The following is an 18,874-nucleotide window of genomic DNA, read 5'->3' as shown; positions in this document are numbered from 1 at the left end:
CTTCACTCTTTTGTTTCCTTCTAGCCTCCACTCTCGTTTGCCCCCCAATCCCCCTTTCAAGCTTTTTCATAATGGATTGAATATTTCTATTATTAAATGGATTCATTTATTTTTTATATTATTTAAAAAATTAAATAAGGTCAAGTTAGAATAAAAAAATAAATTTATTATAATTTAGATTTATTTTATTTTTAATAGTATAAAGATTAAATTGATCTATTTAATAATAAATAGACTAATTTGATTCAATATTTATAACATAAGGACCTTCTAGGAATTTGACCCAAATCAAACTATCAAAGATTGATTCATTGATGGGGTTGACTTGTTTATCTTTGTCCCACTTACCAATATACCAAAACTGTAATTTTCTTTTTTTTATTTTTGCTGATAAATTTGGGTACCCTAAGTTTCCTTTCCTTTTTCTTTCTCTGCCTCTTTAGAAGCATGAATGAAACTAACAACATCTGACCTCATCTTGAATATGGTATGTCTCTACTATTCTTTTTATTTCTTCAAGTTTTAATTTTTAAACCTTTGTTAGATCTAAAAATTTGATTTTTCTTTTCTTTTCTTTTCTTTTCTGGGTATTTAGCAGAATGATGAGTTGATTTCAAGTTTATTTGCTTCACCTGTTTCTGCTACCGTTCATTTCTTTGATTTGATATAATATATTTGGCTAAGGGGATTTTAGCAAGGCTCTTGCTTGAATTCCAAAATGAGTTTTTATGATTTTAGTTCATTCTAAGGAAAATAGTTATGGGATTTTTTGAATATAGAAAACCAGTTCCTATCTTTCTGCAATTCTAAGGAAAAAGGTAAAAAAAATCAATTTAATAGTGGAAAAGAAAGGAGGTTGGTGGGTTTTATGAGTAAATTTGGGTGTGGGAGTTTGAATCTTGGTTCCTTGCGTGATTATACTAAAAATTTGAGTACTTCTATGGTCAGAACAATACTAATCTTGCTGAATATTTTGGTGATGTGTTTTTCCAGCTTTGAGGTAGTAAGAAGGCCTAAAAATGGATCATAGAGACAGGCAGTCTATTGAACATCAAAAGAAAGATCCTCAACAACACCCCCACCCATGTTTTACTAATTTCACAACACACCATCAGCAGCAGAAATGGGAAGATCCTTCCCTATTAGATTACAGCACCAGGATTGAACCTCCTTTCCAGGGATTCAACCCAAACTGTCAAACCAAATCTTCATTTCCATGTAACCCCAATAACCAAATCAAGGTCCCTGACCCTATCATGAATGAGTTGCTTCAAGCCAGCAAAGTCCAAGATTGGGATCCAAGTGCAATGCTAAACAATCTGTCATTCCTGGAGCAGAAGATCCATCAGCTTCAGGGTCTGGTGCATTCCATCATTGGGAGAGGGGGTCGAGTTTTGGGGCAACCAGATGAACTTGTAGCTCAGCAACAGCAGCTCATCACTGCTGCTCTCACTTCGATTATAGTTCAGTTGATATCTACTGCTGGTAGTCTCCTTCCATCTGTTAAGCATCATACACTTTGTGGTCCACCACCCGCTGCATCTCTTCCACAGTTTCAGGCACAAAATGGTGGTGGGAACAGTGTCCCTGAGTTGCCTAACACTGTCGATGTTAGTAGTAACAGTGGGGAGCAGCAGAATCATGTAATGGAGGAACATGAAATGAAAGATGAGGAAGATGCTGAGGAATTAGGGGAGAATCTTTTCCCAGGCACCTATGAGATATTGCAGTTAGAAAAGGAAGAAATCCTTGCACCCCATACTCATTTCTGCACTATATGTGGGAAAGGATTCAAAAGAGATGCCAATTTAAGGATGCACATGAGAGGGCATGGTGATGAGTACAAAACACCAGCAGCACTAGCTAAACCCAATAAAGAATCCAGTTCTGAACCAACTCTTATTAAGAGATATTCATGCCCTTTTGCTGGTTGCAAGAGGAACAAGGATCACAAAAAGTTCCAGCCTCTGAAAACCATCTTATGTGTCAAAAACCATTACAAGAGATCCCACTGTGACAAGAGCTACATCTGCAGCAGGTGCCACACCAAGAAATTCTCAGTGATTGCTGATCTCAAAACTCATGAGAAGCATTGTGGTAAAGATAAATGGCTATGTTCGTGCGGCACCACGTTTTCGAGGAAAGATAAGCTGTTTGGTCACATAGCTCTTTTCCAGGGTCACACTCCAGCAATTCCCTTGGATGAAACTAAAGGACCCACTGCCCCATCTGACCCTGGAGATGGCAGTGAAGCAACAAATGTGGTCGGAAGCATGAATTTCTTCAACTTTGGTAGTGAAAATGGGGTGGATGTCAAAGGCAGCCTTGATGATCCTGCTGCTTATTTCTCACCATTGAACTTTGAGACATGTAACTTTGGTGGGTTTCATGAGTTCCCTCGACCGGCATCCGATGATTCGGAGACTTCATTGGCATTTCTCCTTTCAGGAGCGTGTGGTTACAATAATAATAATAATGATGTTGAGAGGTCTTGAATATTGATGGTAGACTAGACTAGATTGTATTCTTCCTTGAATTAGGGAGCTATTAGTTTGTGTTAGATTTGTATGGTCAGGCAACCCCTGTGTACTTATTTAAATAAAATGATATTTTTATTGAAGAGAAATTCCTTAGTTTTACCCAAACCTAAATATTCAACATGATTAATTTCAATCTAAACTCAGAAATAATTTGAGATGTGCACATTTTGATCATGAGGTGTGTGCATGTTGTGACACTAGTATGCATTAGTGCATGTTTAAACTCATTCTATTTTGTCAGAGCTATAATTAATTTTCTTTTTAGTATTATTCATTTTGTTTTACTGTTTATGTTCAATGTTCTTTATATGATTTAAAAATTTTTCATTAACATTACTAGACTTTCGAGTTTTTTTTTTTGCAATAGAAGTATCTTAAAATTTTCACCAAATTAAAATATAATTAAATTATATTAATCTATATTTATATTTACATTGAATCATAGTTGGTGACATTACTTGTCTAGTAAATAATTTAATTTTATTATAAGGTCTTAACTTTCATGAGCACTAAAATATATTTTCATTTTGTATTTATGGTATATGTGAGTGGGTGAAAATAAGGTATTTTACAATAATAAATATTTGTCCCACATGCAATGAAATTGGAAAATGAATAGTCAACAAAATCAAAATGAAGAACATCAATATTATTATATAAAAATCTCTATGGCTCACCTCTAATGATTTTTGGATAAATTTAATTAAGGGCTAATGTTGGATCGAATTGAGTGATTTTTTTTTAAATTAATCGAGTTGATGAGTTATATTTTATTATCTTAACTTGGTTTGAAATTTTTTTCAAATTTCAAATCAAGTTGAGTTGAATCGAGTGAAATTAAAAAATTAAACATGTCAAACTAAAATCTTGTTACAGTCTAACTAATTATATGTTAGAGTACATAAATTTGAAACTATATATATTTAGAATTTTTTCAAAGTAGAATAATTAAAAAATAAGATACTTTAGTATGATAAACGTAAATTATTAGTTAACTCATTTAGTTCTTAAAATTATTATTTTAGAAAAAATTAAATTTTAACCTTCTTTATATATTTTTAAATTTTTTAAAAAATTAAAATTATTTTAAAATATAAATTTTACAATTTTTATAAATATTTTGAATTTTGAAAATTATATTGTAATTTTTGTTAAGAGAGACCAATTTGCTTATTTTCAAAATTGAGTATATTTATACCAATATGTTATTTAAATTATTCAAATTGTAAATTCAACTCGACTCAAACTCAAAATTGAATTATTTATTCGAGTTGACTTGGATAACTCTAATTTCAAATTTTTTATTCGAATCGAGTTTTTCTCAACCCTAAATATAACCTCAAAGAGAAAATATAATAAACTAATTTATTTTGAGAAAATATTTTAATTTGATTTAAATAAGAATATGTATAATGAAAAAGAATTTCAGGTCAATTTAATTTATTTAATAAATATAAATACCTATTCTAAGAGTAGATGTCCAAAATTATTGGGACTTCCGCCACTGTCGGGCGGTGCACTAACTAGGATTTAATGCTGTAAATTTGTGAGACATGACTTTGTTCAAATATATATTTAAATGTATCTTTATCCGTTTCAGAATTCAAGTTTAGCGTTATTGTTCATAAATATATTTTTTTAAATGCATTTTTGTTCAAATATGTATAATGAAAACGGTTTTTTCACAACGAAAATTAGAATTTTAAAAATTAAGTTAATTTGTGGTATTTGTAATAATAAATCTGTTACTGAAATCACACATATGTTTTTGGCTAATCGGATCTTTATCGTTCTCGACTTTCAATTGAATGACCTTTTCCACTCGAGTGTGGGCTCGAACGATTTGAATCAGACACAAAATTAAAAATAGTTTTTTTACTTTCAATGTGAAAGCAAAATTTTTCTTAATAGAAACCGAAAGAATTATTATTTCAAATAATAGAATTAATTCTTAGAGAATAAACTCAATATTTTCAAGCAGAATAATCATATCTCAAAGTCCTATATTTAGCCCTATCAGTGCCATCTATTTATAGAGAGAAGAGGTGAAAACCTAGTTAATTGTGGAAGTATATTTTAAATAGAAAAACAATCTTCTAGTCTAATTAGGAGTGTAAGGGGCGACAACCTTAGTTAAACAAATTAAGGTTTTTCGTCTTTCTCTAAACATGAGGGCTTTTGGGCCTTTTTCATGTCAGGTCCAATTACAAGTATTTCCTAGACTTTTAGCTCAGTACTTTTTAATTCGATTCAACCCAATATTATTTTCTATTTCTCAAAATAAACATCTTAAATTAATAAATTAATTTCTCAATTAAATAAATTTCTCAACTCAATTCTAATTCCATTAAAATCATACGACTTTACTGTAAAAGAATCTATGACAAACTATATTTAATATTTCTACATTCAACAGATTCATTATAACTAAATGATTTATTTCTATTTTCAAACTTTATTTAATTTGAAAACCATAGATTCATTTTTAGGTCATTTTCATTTTGGAAAAAGCCACATTCTTTTCCAAATGTTTCCCATTTCTCCATTTTTACCATTTCTATCCATTTCTGTTCATTTGATTCAACATGCAATTCATTTCTAATTTTAACGAGCTAGAGAGAGATCGATTTGACCTATGCGATTATGGCTCAAATGATTTATAATTAAGTTTCAAATTTTCGCCCATTAATTATAAACTCATTTAATCATGAAGTCATTCTACTATAGTATCGTAATTGAGCTCTCCCCAATAGCATACCATTACGAAAGCAACTCGATCAATGCTTGTCCAATGACATTGTCATAAGTGTGTTACCCTTATAGGATATCTTTAATCTCTTTAAGATAAATTCGTTCTCCAAATATGATCATATTTTATCTCATGGTAGCCATTACATTTTCCTTCATGAAAAGTCAATTACTATCAAATAGTAATCAAGTCATTCATCAAAAAGATAAACGATTCGTCGCCACATTTACTTTTCATCAACTATGTAATGCCAATAAGTGGATATCATTTACCCATATCTCGGGCTATGAATTCCACAGTTGTGAATAATGCTACATACTGTAGAAGTCGTATACCCAACGCAACAGCTTTAGGTTCCTTATCTATTCAAACTCAAGCTTTTACTTACATCAAATTATACGAGTCACACATTAATAGTTCGTCATCCACTCAGTATTTAGGTATGTCACATTTTGAACGTCACAAATGAATAAATCCATAAACAGATTTAAGATCTATTTTTTTTGGGTTTAGTCTGATGTACTTCCAGCCTAGTTAGTCACATCTATGTCTCTATCTTTTGGGAGTTATTAGCTTTGATGCCCAAGGCAAGACATCTGTAACACCCTTTACCCGAGTTCGAAATCAATACTGGGTATGGGGCATTACCATTCACAAATCACATACATATGTACTAAGTCAGATCATACGAACTCGTTAAAATTTAAAAATTTTTCAAACTTCGCTAAAAACTCCTAAACATGGGCTTACGAGACCCCAAATATCTCTTAAAAACCACTCGGGATCAACTCGATTCCTTTAACCAACACTAGGAAAATAACCTTTGAAACAATGCACAGGCCCGTGTAGATGGGCAACACGCCCGTATGGCCACTATGACATGGCCGTGCTGATGGCCCGTGTGACACACACGGCACCTAGGGACACACCCGTGTCCCATACCCGTGTAAATTATATTCTATATTTGAACCTAGAGGGGTTCTCACACGGCCTGACACACATCCATGTCCTTGGCCCATGTCCCTCACACGACCATGACATGCTCGTGTCCTAGCCCGTGTCTAAAAACCTTGACATTCAGTTTCTGACCTCAGCATCCAATTTAAGACACAAGGCCGAGGCATACGCCAGTGGCCATAGGCCGTGTTCTCCACACGGTTGAGACACACGGCCGTGTCTCTGCCCGTGTGTTTAATACCATGCATATTGACTTGAAATTTTTACGTGCAGGGGACACATGGCTGGACAATACGCCCATGGGGTTGGCCGTATGTCTACTCGTGTGACAATATAGGGTTATCTACCAAGCCCCTTTGCCACCCTGAAACACAACATAGCAACAACCATAACTAAGGTCTATATACAATTCATATATTTCAACCATACTAACAATTCCTCATTCATGAAAGACTACTTTACATTCATATAATAACTTTCAATATTAGCCATTTTTCATGGCCTTGTACAAAATGAATCAAATGTTAAAGAAAGCCAACACATTTGGCCCAAAATAATGAGACACTAAAACAAAATCAATGAGTCCTATACATGCCATAATCAAAATAAAGAGATCTAACTATACCAAGTGCTTCTATTGATAGATGCCTCCGATGACCGTTGATCCACGAGCTAATTAGGCGGCATTATAAGATAATGGAAAGGAATAGGGTAAGCATAAAGCTTAGTAAGTTGCATGCAAATAAATATAACAATAACTTTGCCATTCATCATCATGCTCATAATACAAGAGTAAGCATAAGCGCAACTTACTTGTCGCTATCCAATACAATTCATATAGCATATCTTAAGCTCTCATCTCATACCACTCACAACATGGTCATATTTTTCTCGTTAAACTTAAACTGAAATTCTCACCGTTGAACCATTCGGAATGCTATTGGATATTCATTAAACCTCAAACATAGGGTATAATGCAAATGCCATGTCCCAGACATGGTCTTACACTGACTCTCACATATCCGTGCCGATGCCGTGTCCCAGACATGGTCTTACACTGACACATTTTGTAGCCGATGCATGTCCTAGACATGTCTTACATTGGCTTACATTTCGAAGCCGATGCATGTCTTAGACATGTCTTACACTGGCTTACATTTCGAAGCCGATGCATGTCTTAGACATGTTTTACACTAGCATACAATTAACCCGAATGTCATGACATGAATATCCGATTTATTTCCTAAGGTTCAAACGGGAGTTTTATTATCTCAATGTTCATCATGCATAATTATTTCCACAAATAAGCAATTTAATCCATATCAATTCAAACGCATATAATAACAATGTAGTTGTATTATTTACATACCACTTACCTCGTATTACAAAATGTAGACGACTGGCTCGGCTTAGTCCACTCGTTTTGCTTTCCCCCGGTCTAGGCCCGAATTTTGCACTTCTTGATCTATAATAATAAAAATTCACAAATTTAATCATTTTATTTATCTAGGTACTCAACAATTTGTAATTGCCCTTATACTTTTGCAAAATGACTATTTTACCCTTAGATCCGAAAATCGATTTTTATCAAATTTTTTCATACTTAAGCCTAGACGATTACTTTTTATACTAGAAAAAGTCCAAAATTCTCATTATTTCACATATTTATCACCTATTTTACAACTTATGCAAAATTGTCCTTTTTAAGGTTTTCATGAGAAATCTCTTCACAAAAGTTGTTTATTTCACAACCATGATTCATTTTCTTCCATAAAATTTCAGAAAACAACATGAACATTATCATGGTAAAACCCTAAGCTTTCAACTATTTTTCAAAATAGTCCCCTCATTTGAAATTAAGTTCATGCTACAAGGGTTCTAAAATTGCAAAAATCATCAAGAAAAATCATCAAAATCACTTACTTGTAGAGAGACTAAATGGCTAAAATCTCAAGCTTCAAAAACCCCTCTAATGGCTGATATTTTTGGTCAAGAAGAAAGGATGGAGGAAAAAGATGATGGCTAGGCTTTTAGGGTATTATTTTATCACATATTATGTTATCAAATACCTAACATTTGACCATTAAATTTCCTTTGTCTCATGGTCGACCAAGATATAGTCTAAGGGTCTATTTTCCCTTTAAAGACCCCCAATTTAAGTTTCATGGCAATTTAACACTCTTAGTTATCAAATTAAGACTTTTAAACTTTATGCGATTTAGTCCTTTTTCGCAATTAAGCTCACAAACGTTAAAATTACTACACCAAAATTTTCATGCACTAATATAAACATGTTATAAATCTAAAATAATAATAAAATACTTTTTCTGACCTCAGATTAGTGGTCTCAAAGCCACTGTTTTGACTAGGCCTCAAAACTGGGCTGTTACAATTATCCCCCTTAGGGATTTTCGTCTTCGAAAGTCTTACCGGTGAATAAGTTCGGGTATTGATCTCTCATAGTCTCTTCAGGTTCCCACGTGGCTTCCTCGACTCCTTGTCTATGCCACAAAACCTTTATGAGTACTACACTTTTATTCCTCAACTTCTTGACCTCTCAATCTAAAATCTTAATCGGTTCTTCACCATAGGTCATATCTAGGCTTATTTCAATTTCTTCTGGTGAAATCACGTGTAAGGGGTCAGATTGGTAACGGTGCAACATCGATAAATGAAATACATCATGAATTTTCTCTAACTCACGAGGCAAGGCTAATCGTATGCTACTGGCCTAATTCTCTCGGTTACCTCATAAGGTCTAATAAACCGCGGACTTAGCTTGCCTTTTCTACAGAATCTAAGGACTTTCTTCCACGAGGATACTTTCAAAAACACTCTATCCCTGATTTAAAACTTGATCTCCTTCTATTTCAAATCCATGTAGGATTTCTCTTTATCCGATGCGGCTTTTATACAATCATGAATCACTTTAACCTTTTCTTCAGTCTCTTTGACTAAGTCGATCCCGTGAATGTGATTCTCTCTCAACTCGGTTCTATATAAAGACATTTGGCACTTATGCCTATACAAAGCCTCATAAGGCACCATTTTTAGATTTGATTGATAACTGTTGTTGTAGGCGAATTTGACTAGTGGTAAATACTTTTCCCAACTACCTTGAAAGTCGAGAACACAACATCATAACATGTCCTCTAATATCTGAATAACACTCTCCAATTGACCGTCGGTTTGCAGGTGAAATGTTATACTAAAATTCAGTTTTGTTCCCAAAGCCTATTGTAACTTCTTCCAAAACCTCGAGGTAAACCTCAGGTCTCTATCTGAAACAATCGACAAGGGCACTTCGTGAAGCCTCACAATTTCAAAAATGTACACGTCGGCTAGTTTATCAAATGAGAAGTCTGTACGTATTGGGATAAAGTGATCTAATTTCGTTAGTCAATCAACCACAACCCACATAGCATCTTTCTTCCTTGGGGTTACCGATAAACCCATCACGAAGTCTATAGTAATCCGATCCCACTTCCACTCGAGAACCATGATATGCTGAAGTAAACCCGAAGGTACTTGGTGTTTAGCTTTCACTTGTTGACAAATTAGACACTTAGAAACATACTCAGAGATGTCTCTTTTCATTCCCGTCCACCAGTACATTTTCTTTAAGTCATTGTACATTTTCACACTACCCCGATGGCTAGATAAACAACTACTATGTGCCTTTCGTAAAATCTTCTGGATGAGCTCATTATCCTTGGGTACACAAATTCTGTCTCGGTACATCAAACAACTGTTGGTACCAATACAAAATTTTGATTCAACAGCCGATTCGCACTGAGTTCTCTTGGCTTGCAATTCACCGTCATTATTCTAAGCTTCACAAATTTCTTAATGAAGCGTCGGTCTAGCCTTTAACTCTGCTAGAACCGAACCATTCTTTGACAAGACCAATTGGGCATTCATTGCTCTCAAAACAAATAAGGATTTTCTACTCAATGCATCAGCGACCACGTTCGCCTTTCCCGGATGGTAGTTGATAATTAACTCATAATCTTTTATCAACTCTAACCATCGTCGTTGCTGTAAATTCAGCTCCTTTTGAGTCATCAAATACTTTAAACTCTTATGGTCAGTGAATACCCGACATCTCTCACTATACAAATGGTGTCTCAAAATTTTTAATGCGAATACTATAGCCGCTGGCTCCAAATCGTGGGTCGGGTAATTTTTCTTGTGTGGGTTTAGCTGTCTCAAGGCATAGGCTATAACTTTGCCTTCTTGCATGAGCACACATCTTAACCCGTTCAAGGATGCATCACTGTACACCACAAACTCCTTTCCCGGTTCTGGTTGCACTAAAACTGGATTCGGTCAACAAAGCCTTCAATTTTTCAAAACTCTGTTGGCACTTCTTTGTCCATTCGAACTTGACATCTTTTTGCAACAACCTTGTCATCGGAGTAGCTATCACAGAGAATCCATTCACGAATCTTCTGTAGTACCTAACTAAACCCAAAAAGCTTCGAACCTCTGTCACATTCCTTGGCAGTTTCCACTCAATGATGGCCGAGATCTTACTTGGGTCAACTCTGATCCTATCCTCAGACACAATGTGTCGACCCAAGAATCCTACTTCTAGTGGCCAAAATTCACTCTTACTGAACTTGGCGTAAAGCCGCTTATCTCTCAAGGTTTGCAGAACTGTTCTCAAATGTTCCGTGTGCTCACTTTCATCACGCGAATAAATCAATATGTCCTCTATAAAAATGACTACGAACTTATCCAAATATGGTCGGAAAATGCGGTTCATTAAGTCCATAAATACCGCAGGGCATTTGTTAAACCAAAGGGCATGACGAGAAACTCATAATGGCCATATCTCGTCCAAAAAGTAATTTTTTATACGTCTTGATCATTAACCCTTAACTGGTAGTAGCTTGTCCTTAAATCTATCTTAGAAAACACGATGGTTCCCTTTAACTAATCAAACAGATCATCGATCCTAGGCAAGAGATGTTTGTTTTTAATAGTCACTTTGTTGAGCTGTCTGTAGTCTATACACAATCTCATCGACCCATCATTCTTTTTCACAAAAAGTACCGGAGCACCTCACGGTGAAAAGTTTGGTCTTGCAAAACCTTTATCCGTTAACTCTTGTAATCGAATCTTCAACTCCTTTAACTCCTTTGGAGCCATTCTATACAGAGTAATTAAGATAGGTGCCGTATTAGGTACTAACTCGATACCAAACTCCACTTCCCTCACTAGAGGCAATCCGGACAATTCCTTTGGAAATACGTCCGTGAACTTACATACCACTGGCACTGACTCGATCTTCAATTCAGATGCTTGAGTATTCAATACAAAGGCGAGGTAAGCCTCACACATTTTTCTTAAATATTTCTCTGCCGTCATAGACGATCATTTCAGGCAATCCACCCAATTCACCTGGTTCAACCCGAAGAACATTCCCGTCTTCACATTTTAGCTCAATAACTTTTCATCTATAATCCACTACAATCCCATGAGAAGTCAACCAATCCATCCTAAGGATTACATCAAATTTATTAAACGGAAATAACATCAAGTTAGCCGAAAAATAATGACCTCTAATTGTCAAAGGACAAATTCTACATATTTCGTCAACTAACACATGCTTGCCTAATGGATTTAAAACCTTTACTACAAATTCTGAAGACTCAATTGACATTTTCATACTGGGTACTAATATCATGTAAACATAAGAATGGGTAGACCTCGGATCAATTAAAGCAACAACAGGAATATCGTGGATAGAAAAGGTACCCGTGATCACATCGGGAGACTCTGCCTCTTCACGGGCACGTATGATATAAGTCCTTACAGGCGCATGGCCCTCGAACCTCATAGTTGAATCTCTAGGAGTACCTCTATTGCTAGCCCCACTGCCTGAGTTCTTTTGTGGTCTACCCCTCGAAGGAGTACTACTTTCCTTCACCTCTGGCTTTTTCTTTTTCTCATCCAACTCGGGACAGTTACGGATAAAATGGTCCAACGAACCACATTTAAAATAGCTTCTCTCATTTCCTCGACACTAGCCGAAGTGACGCCTACCACACTGTGAACACTCCACCCTATTTGAGCGAGCACTACCGACACTCGCAATAGAAGTGCTCTGGGCTTTAGAAGCCATAGTATGCTTGTTCTAACTCTTATTTGTGAACCCCACCGAAGCATTCGATCGGTTGGTGAACTCTCTTGATTTCTTGGATGAGGTTTGATATAATTTCCCCAGCTGTCTTTTCCTTGAGTCTCGGGACTCAATATCAAATTTTCTCTTCTCGTTGGCCAATTCCTCGACCTTACATGCTCTTTCCACGGGCACCATGAATTCTCTCAATTCTAAGATGCCAACTAACAATCGGATGTCTTTATTCAATCTGTCCTCAAATCTCTTGCACATGATGGCTTCAATAGACACGCACTCCCTAGCGTATTTACTACCTCATGAACTCAGGTTCATACTCTGTTACTATCTTTCGGCCTTGTTTCAATTCTTGAAATTCCTTCCTCTTCTGATCTATAAACCTTCGACTAATATGCTTCTTCCGAAATTCCTCTTGGAAAAACTTCCATGTAATCTTTTCCCTTGGTACAACAGACACAAGGGTATTCTACCATTGGTTAGCTAAGTCTCGCAGGAGTGACATGACACACTTCATGCACTCTTCGGGTGTACATGATAGCTCATCAAATACCCTAATGGTATTTTCTGGCCAAAACTCTGCTCTCTCCGGGTCATCATCAATATTCACCCGAAATTCCTCGGCCTCTTCCTTTTTAATTCTATCCACTGGAGGTTTCTCTCTCCTAGCCATATCTACTCCTTGAGGAGTAATATGAATGGGTTGAGAAATTGGAGGAGGTAAGGGAGGTAGAGTGTTCGAATTTGTATGAACAAACTCCGTGTACCAAGTGTCCATCATGTGGAAGTAAGCCTTTCTAGCCTCGCATACCGACTCAAGTGTCACGGCTCATCGTTTCATCTTGGCATTTGTCCCTTCAACGGGAGCCGGCGCATTACTTTCTACGTCATCTGCCGTAGCTATGTTAGGATCCATTTACTATATAAATAAAACACAATTTATCTAGTCAGGAATCGTCACACTATTAATATACAGTTATGGCATGTATAGCTAGACACGTACTTACGCTAGGTTAGTTATAGAACTGACTAAACCATAGCTCGGATACCACTAAATGTAACCCCCCTTACCCGAGTTCGAAATTGATACTGGGTATGAGGCATTACCGTTCACAAATCACATACATATGTACTAAGTCAGATCATACAAGCCAATTAAAATTTAAAACTTTTTCAAAATTTGCTAAAAACTCCTAAACATGGGCCTACAAGACCCCAAACATCTCTTAGAAACCATTTGGGACCAACTCGGTTCCTTTAACTAATACTAGGAAAATAACCTTTGAAACAGTGCACAGGCCTGTGTGGATGGACAACACGCTCTTATGGCCACTATGACATGGTTGTGCTGATGGCCCGTGTGACATACACGGCCTAAGCACCTAGGGGCACGCCCTTGTCCTTGGCCCGTGTCCCTCACATGGCCATGACACGACCGTGTCTAAAAACCTTGACATTCTGTTTCTGACGTTAGTATTCAATTTAAGACACACGGCCGAGGCACATGCCTGTGGCCATAAGCTGTGTTCGTCACACGGCTGAGACACACGGCCGTGTCTCTGCCCGTGTGTTTACTACCATGCATACTGACTCAAAATTTTTACGTGAAGGGGACACACGGCTGGACAACATGCCCATGTGTCTACCCGTGTGGACAATATAGGGCTATCTATCAAGCCCCTTTGCCACCCTGAAACACAACATAACAACAACCATAACTAAGGTCTATATACAATTCATATATTTCAGCCATACTAACACTTCCTCTTTCATGAAAGACTATTTTACATTTATATAATAACTTTCAATAATAGCCATTTTTCATGGCCTTGTACAAAATGAGTCAAATGTTAAAGAAAGCCAACACATTTGGCCCAAAATAATGAGACACTAAAACAAAATCAAAGAGTCCTATACATGCCATAATCAAAATAAAGAGATCTAACTATACCAAGTGCTTTGATTGATAGTGTGATAGATGCCTCCGATGATCATTGATCCAAGAGCTAATTAGGCGGTACTATAAGAAAATGGAAAGGAATAGGGTAAGCATAAAGCTTAGTAAGTTGCATGCAAATAAATTTAACAATAACTTTACCATTCATCATCATGCTCATAATACAAGAGTAAGCATAAGCATAACTTACTCGTCACTATCCAATAGAATTCACATAGCATATATAAAAATCTCATCTCATACATTTCAAATAGGTACTTGTACCACTCACAACATGGTCATATTTTTCTTGTTAAACTTAAACTGAAATTCTCACCATTGAACCATTCGGAATGCCATCAGATATTCATTAAGCCTCAAACATAGGGTATAATGCCAATGCCATGTCCCAGACATGGTCTTACATTGGCTCATCTATCAAGTCGATGCCATGTCCCAGACATGGTCTTTCACTGACTCTCACATATCCGTGCCGATGCCATGTCCCAGACATGGTCTTACACTGATACATTTTGCAGCCGATGCATGTAACAGACATGTCTTACACTGGCTTACATCTCGAGACCGATGCATGTCCCAGACATGTATTACACTAGCTCTTTATCAATGCCGATGCCATGTCCCAGACATGGTTTTACACTGGCTCTCGTAATGTGGCCAATGCATGTCCCAGACATGTCTTACACTAGTACACAATTAACCCGAATGTCATGGCATAAATATCTGATTTATTTCCTAAGGTTCAAACGGGAGTTCTACTATCTCAATGTTCATCATTGATAATTATTTCCACAAATAAGAAATTTATGCCATCAATTCAAACACATATAATAACAACGTAGTTGTATTATTTACATACCACTTACCTCAGATTACAAAATGTAGACGACTAGCTCAGCTTAGTCCACTCATTTTGCTTTCCCCCAGTCTAGGCCCGGATTTTGCACTTCTTGATCTATAATGATAAAAATTCACAAATTTAATCATTTTATTTATCTAGGTACTCAACAATTTGTAATTGGGAAAATGACCATTTTGCCCTTATACTTTTGCAAAATGACTATTTTACCCCTAGGTTTGAAAATTAATTTTTATCGAATTTCTTCATATCTTAAGCCTAGCCGATTACTTTTTACTAGAAGCAGTCCAAAATTCTCAATATTTAACACATTTATCACCTATTTTGTAACTTATGCAAAATGATCCTTTTTAGGGTTTTCATGAGAAATCTCTTCACAAAAGTTGTTTATTTCACAACCATGATTCACTTTCTTCCATAAAATTTTAGAAAAAAACATGAACACTCTTATGTTAAAACCCTAGACTTTCAACTATTTTTCAAAATAGTCCTCTCATTTGAAAGCTCATGTTACAAGGGTTCTAAAAGTGCAAAAATCATCAAGAAAAATTATCAAAATCACTTACTTGTAGAGAGACTAAATGGATGAAATCTCAAGCTTAAAAAGCCCCTCTAATGGCTGATATTTTCGGTCAAGAAGAATGGATGGAGGAAAAAGATGATGGCTAGGCTTTTAGGGTATTATTTTATCACATATTATGTCATCAAATACCTAACATTTGACCATTAAATTGCCTTTGTCTCATGGCCGGCCAAGCTATATTTTAAGGGTATATTTTCCCTTTAAAGACCCCCAATTTAATTTTCATGGAAATTTAACACCCTTAGCTATCAAATTAAGACTTTTAAACTTTATGCGATTTAGTCATTTTTCGCAATTAAGCTCACAAACATTAAAATTACTTCACCAAATTTTTCATGCACTAATAAAAACATGTTATAAATCTAAAATAATAATGTAATATTTTCTCTAACCTTGTATTAGTGGTCTCGAAGCCACTGTTCCGACTAGGCCCAAAATCGGGTTGTTACGACATCTACCCAATTGAACTTGATAGATGACATATTAGTCTTTCATTTGGTTTGCTCATTTTCGATTAGACTAATGACATTTTTAGGTTCATCTACTAATATAAGTTATTTTTCCATATTACGATCCGACCACGTAATATCGTTTAGTATTAGTTAAACATTAGACAACCAGTGAGCTAATATTTTCTCTATTTTGCTTTTCATGCGAAAACCACGTGTGGACAATATACAAAAGGTATTAATGTAATCTTGAATAATTTTATTAACCAATCTGTTCAAAAAATTACAAGAGTACATAGAAAAAAATACTACACTTAGGGCACTAGATCCAACAAGATTTTCACCCGTTAGGCTTCAGTGTCGCGACACCCAGGCTTTGGTGTCGCGACCCCACGACAGTTAGCTAAAAAAAGACTTAAGGAGCATTCAGTGTTGTAACATTAGCTTGTTGGTGTCACGACCTGGACTACAATCTACTTGGTCCCCTTCACTTCGATGCTTGGCTTAAAGTTGCAACCTCGAGAGCACGAAGTTGCAACCTTAAGGCTCATTGTCACACACCTTACACTCAATGTTGCGACATCCACAAAGTCCTCTTCAAGTTGAGATTTGGTGAAGTCCAAATCCTTCACGGTGATGGAATGGTCATAAGCTCCAATGTCACGACCTTGATTACAATAGAAGTCCTCCTTGATGTTTTTGCCTCAATCACCTCCCTTCACAAACTCAAATCAACCATTAGATTTTCAAAGGTATAGTTTTTCCAATTTGGTTCTCAAAAGTGATAAAATGTTATAAAAGCTAGCATTGAAACTAAAATTTAAGAATCGATAAAAAGTATTAAAAAGACTCTTAAACTACTTGAGAACAAGCTCATTAAGTACATGAAAGAGCCTAATTTGACATATCAAATTATAATAGATCAGGAACCTTAGTGGAAGAGTGATCTAGTCTTTGTACAATAGTGAGGTCGCTAAATTGGTGAGTGTTATACTAAAGTTAGAACTTAAATAATTGGTTGTACGTGAGAAAGATATTAGATCATTGCTCTAGGCAAGACCTTGCAAACGTAGACCGAGGTTGATTTGTGTAAACAATCTCAATATTTTTCTTTATTGTTTTCGCAAATTCGATTTCGTGGTTGAAACTATGACCATAGTTTTGCAAAGCAAGTACCCCTTCAATTTTATATAAGGTAACTCGTGGAACTTGTGTAACATTTGGTGATTGTGGTAATAAACACATTCCTTTTTCTTTTAAAAGAATTGAAACTAAAAATAAAACAACATATGATATATATTATATAATTATAAATATTTATTAAAATATGATAAATATAATTATTTTTTACTTGCTTCCTATTCAACTTATCCACTTTTAATATATTTAAATTAATTTGCATAGTATTAGTTGAATTACTATATAATTGTAATTATCTAAATAATTATAAAATAAAAATAAAAATAATTATAATTATAATTTTTAAATTAATTAAAATATTATAAAGTAAAAATATTACAAGGCAAAAGTAATAATTTTAAAAATAGCAAATAATTTTCTTAGACTATGTTTGATAAACTGAAAAATTAAGTGTTGAAAGGGTAATTGTTGAAAAAATAAGTCCTGAAAAATTAAGTATTGAGTTTAAGATATAAAATCTGTTTGGTGTATTACTTAAAATTAAATATTGAGTATAATCAGATTGTTTTATAACGGATAATATAATCTTAAATGAAATAGAATAAAAAATTAAATTTATTCTCCATTAAGTGATAAGTAGTCCTTGTCTATTTATCATTTTCCACATTTTATTGTGGAAAAGATTCTATCTAGTAGTTTTCGTTGTGAGTTATCAAACATGCTCAAAAAAATAAGTTTATGAACATATTAATTTTCATTTTTATTGCCAAATTAACAAAATAAGTCCCGGTCTTGGTAGCCAAGTGATCCTCAAAGTCAATTTTTTTTAGAGGTACTTTTTATTGCCACATTATAATAGCCTGATTAACAAATTAAGTACTTATTCAGTTCTATGATATATAACATATTTATTGTAAATAATAATTTTTTTGAATATAAATTAGGCCATTTATTATTTTTATTAAAAGAAGTGACTTACAAATAGAAAAAAAATCAAAACCCAACAAAATCCACCTTAAAAGACCACAACAAAGACCCAACCTAGAAAAGAGCTCCCTACTGTCCCCAAGGACATTTAGAAAATGAAAAACCAATAGCTCTTTAGAATCAAAATCGTCTCTTTTCGATAATGGAAGTTAAAGAGACTTTCTTCCTCAACCCTTCCTTTTCCCCTTCGAGCAACCCCAAATCTGGTCACTGATTACCATTTCTTTGCTATTCTGTCATTTTTGACTATCGATTATCTTTTTCCACCACTTCCATCACTGACAAAGGAATCATATCAGTCAGATAAGTAGTTCCTCCTCCTCTTATGCCTTCTATAGCTAATGAATTAGGTGTTTCATTTGCCTTTTTGTCAATATATCTAAACATGCATTCCTTAAATCCTCGATTGGATCATTTTTCATATTCAATGTAAGCACTTATCACAGAATCTGTAACAGCCCAATTTTAGCTAAATCGAAACAGTAGTTTTGAAACCGCATATCTGATGTCA

General features: G+C 35.0%; 1 protein-coding gene across 1 annotated transcript; it reads left to right on the top strand.

Annotated features, from left to right (window-relative positions):
• Window positions 1-286: 286 nt before the first annotated feature.
• Window positions 287-2,626, top strand: LOC108476275 (protein SENSITIVE TO PROTON RHIZOTOXICITY 1-like). Its single transcript, XM_017778439.2, has 2 exons — window positions 287-487; window positions 994-2,626. The coding sequence occupies exon 2, from the start codon at window positions 1,020-1,022 to the stop codon at window positions 2,493-2,495; it is 1,476 nt and encodes a 491-aa protein (XP_017633928.1). The 5' UTR covers window positions 287-487; window positions 994-1,019; the 3' UTR covers window positions 2,496-2,626.
• The last annotated feature ends 16,248 nt before the right edge of the window (window positions 2,627-18,874 follow it).

The sequence above is a fragment of the Gossypium arboreum genome, chromosome 3 (assembly GCF_025698485.1).
Source record: "Gossypium arboreum isolate Shixiya-1 chromosome 3, ASM2569848v2, whole genome shotgun sequence".
In the NCBI taxonomy this organism is placed as follows: domain Eukaryota; kingdom Viridiplantae; phylum Streptophyta; class Magnoliopsida; order Malvales; family Malvaceae; genus Gossypium; species Gossypium arboreum.
The sequence above is the reverse complement of the archived record's forward strand: the minus strand, read 5'-3'. Positions and strand labels throughout refer to the sequence as shown.